Source organism: Eimeria tenella, genomic scaffold, assembly GCF_000499545.2.
Source record: "Eimeria tenella Houghton genomic scaffold, Eth_scaff2206, whole genome shotgun sequence".
Taxonomy (NCBI): domain Eukaryota; phylum Apicomplexa; class Conoidasida; order Eucoccidiorida; family Eimeriidae; genus Eimeria; species Eimeria tenella.
In genome coordinates this window covers 1,030-1,270 of record NW_013542061.1, presented here as the reverse complement: position 1 = coordinate 1,270, position 241 = coordinate 1,030, and the positions used below count along the sequence as shown (strand labels likewise).

Here is a 241-nt window from a genome sequence, read left to right as displayed (position 1 = left end):
CAGCAGCAGTAGTAGTAGTGGTAGTAGTGGTAGTAAAGCAGTAGCAGCAGCAGCAGCATAAGCAGAAGCAGCAGCAGCAGCAGCAGCACTGACCTTCGTGGATGCACCTGTGGGGCAGCTCGTGGGGCAGCCAGGGAAAGAGAATTTGTTTGCTGAGGAAAAGCCAAAACACTTCTGTCTTTGCTTTTTCCCAAAATGTTTCTTTTCCTATTTTCCGGTACAGCAGCGACAGCAGGTACTT

At 49.8% G+C, this 241-nt stretch overlaps 1 protein-coding gene across 1 annotated transcript in view; it reads right to left on the bottom strand.

The window, feature by feature from the left end:
• ETH_00042065 (uncharacterized protein) overlaps nt 1-241 on the bottom strand; it is a gene marked incomplete at both ends in the record, with an annotated part of 907 nt that overhangs the window by 498 nt on the left and 168 nt on the right. Inside the window, one exon of the mRNA XM_013374700.1 lies at nt 3-241. Coding sequence (XP_013230154.1) covers nt 3-241 — 239 coding nt within the window. The remainder of the gene's footprint in view (nt 1-2) is intronic.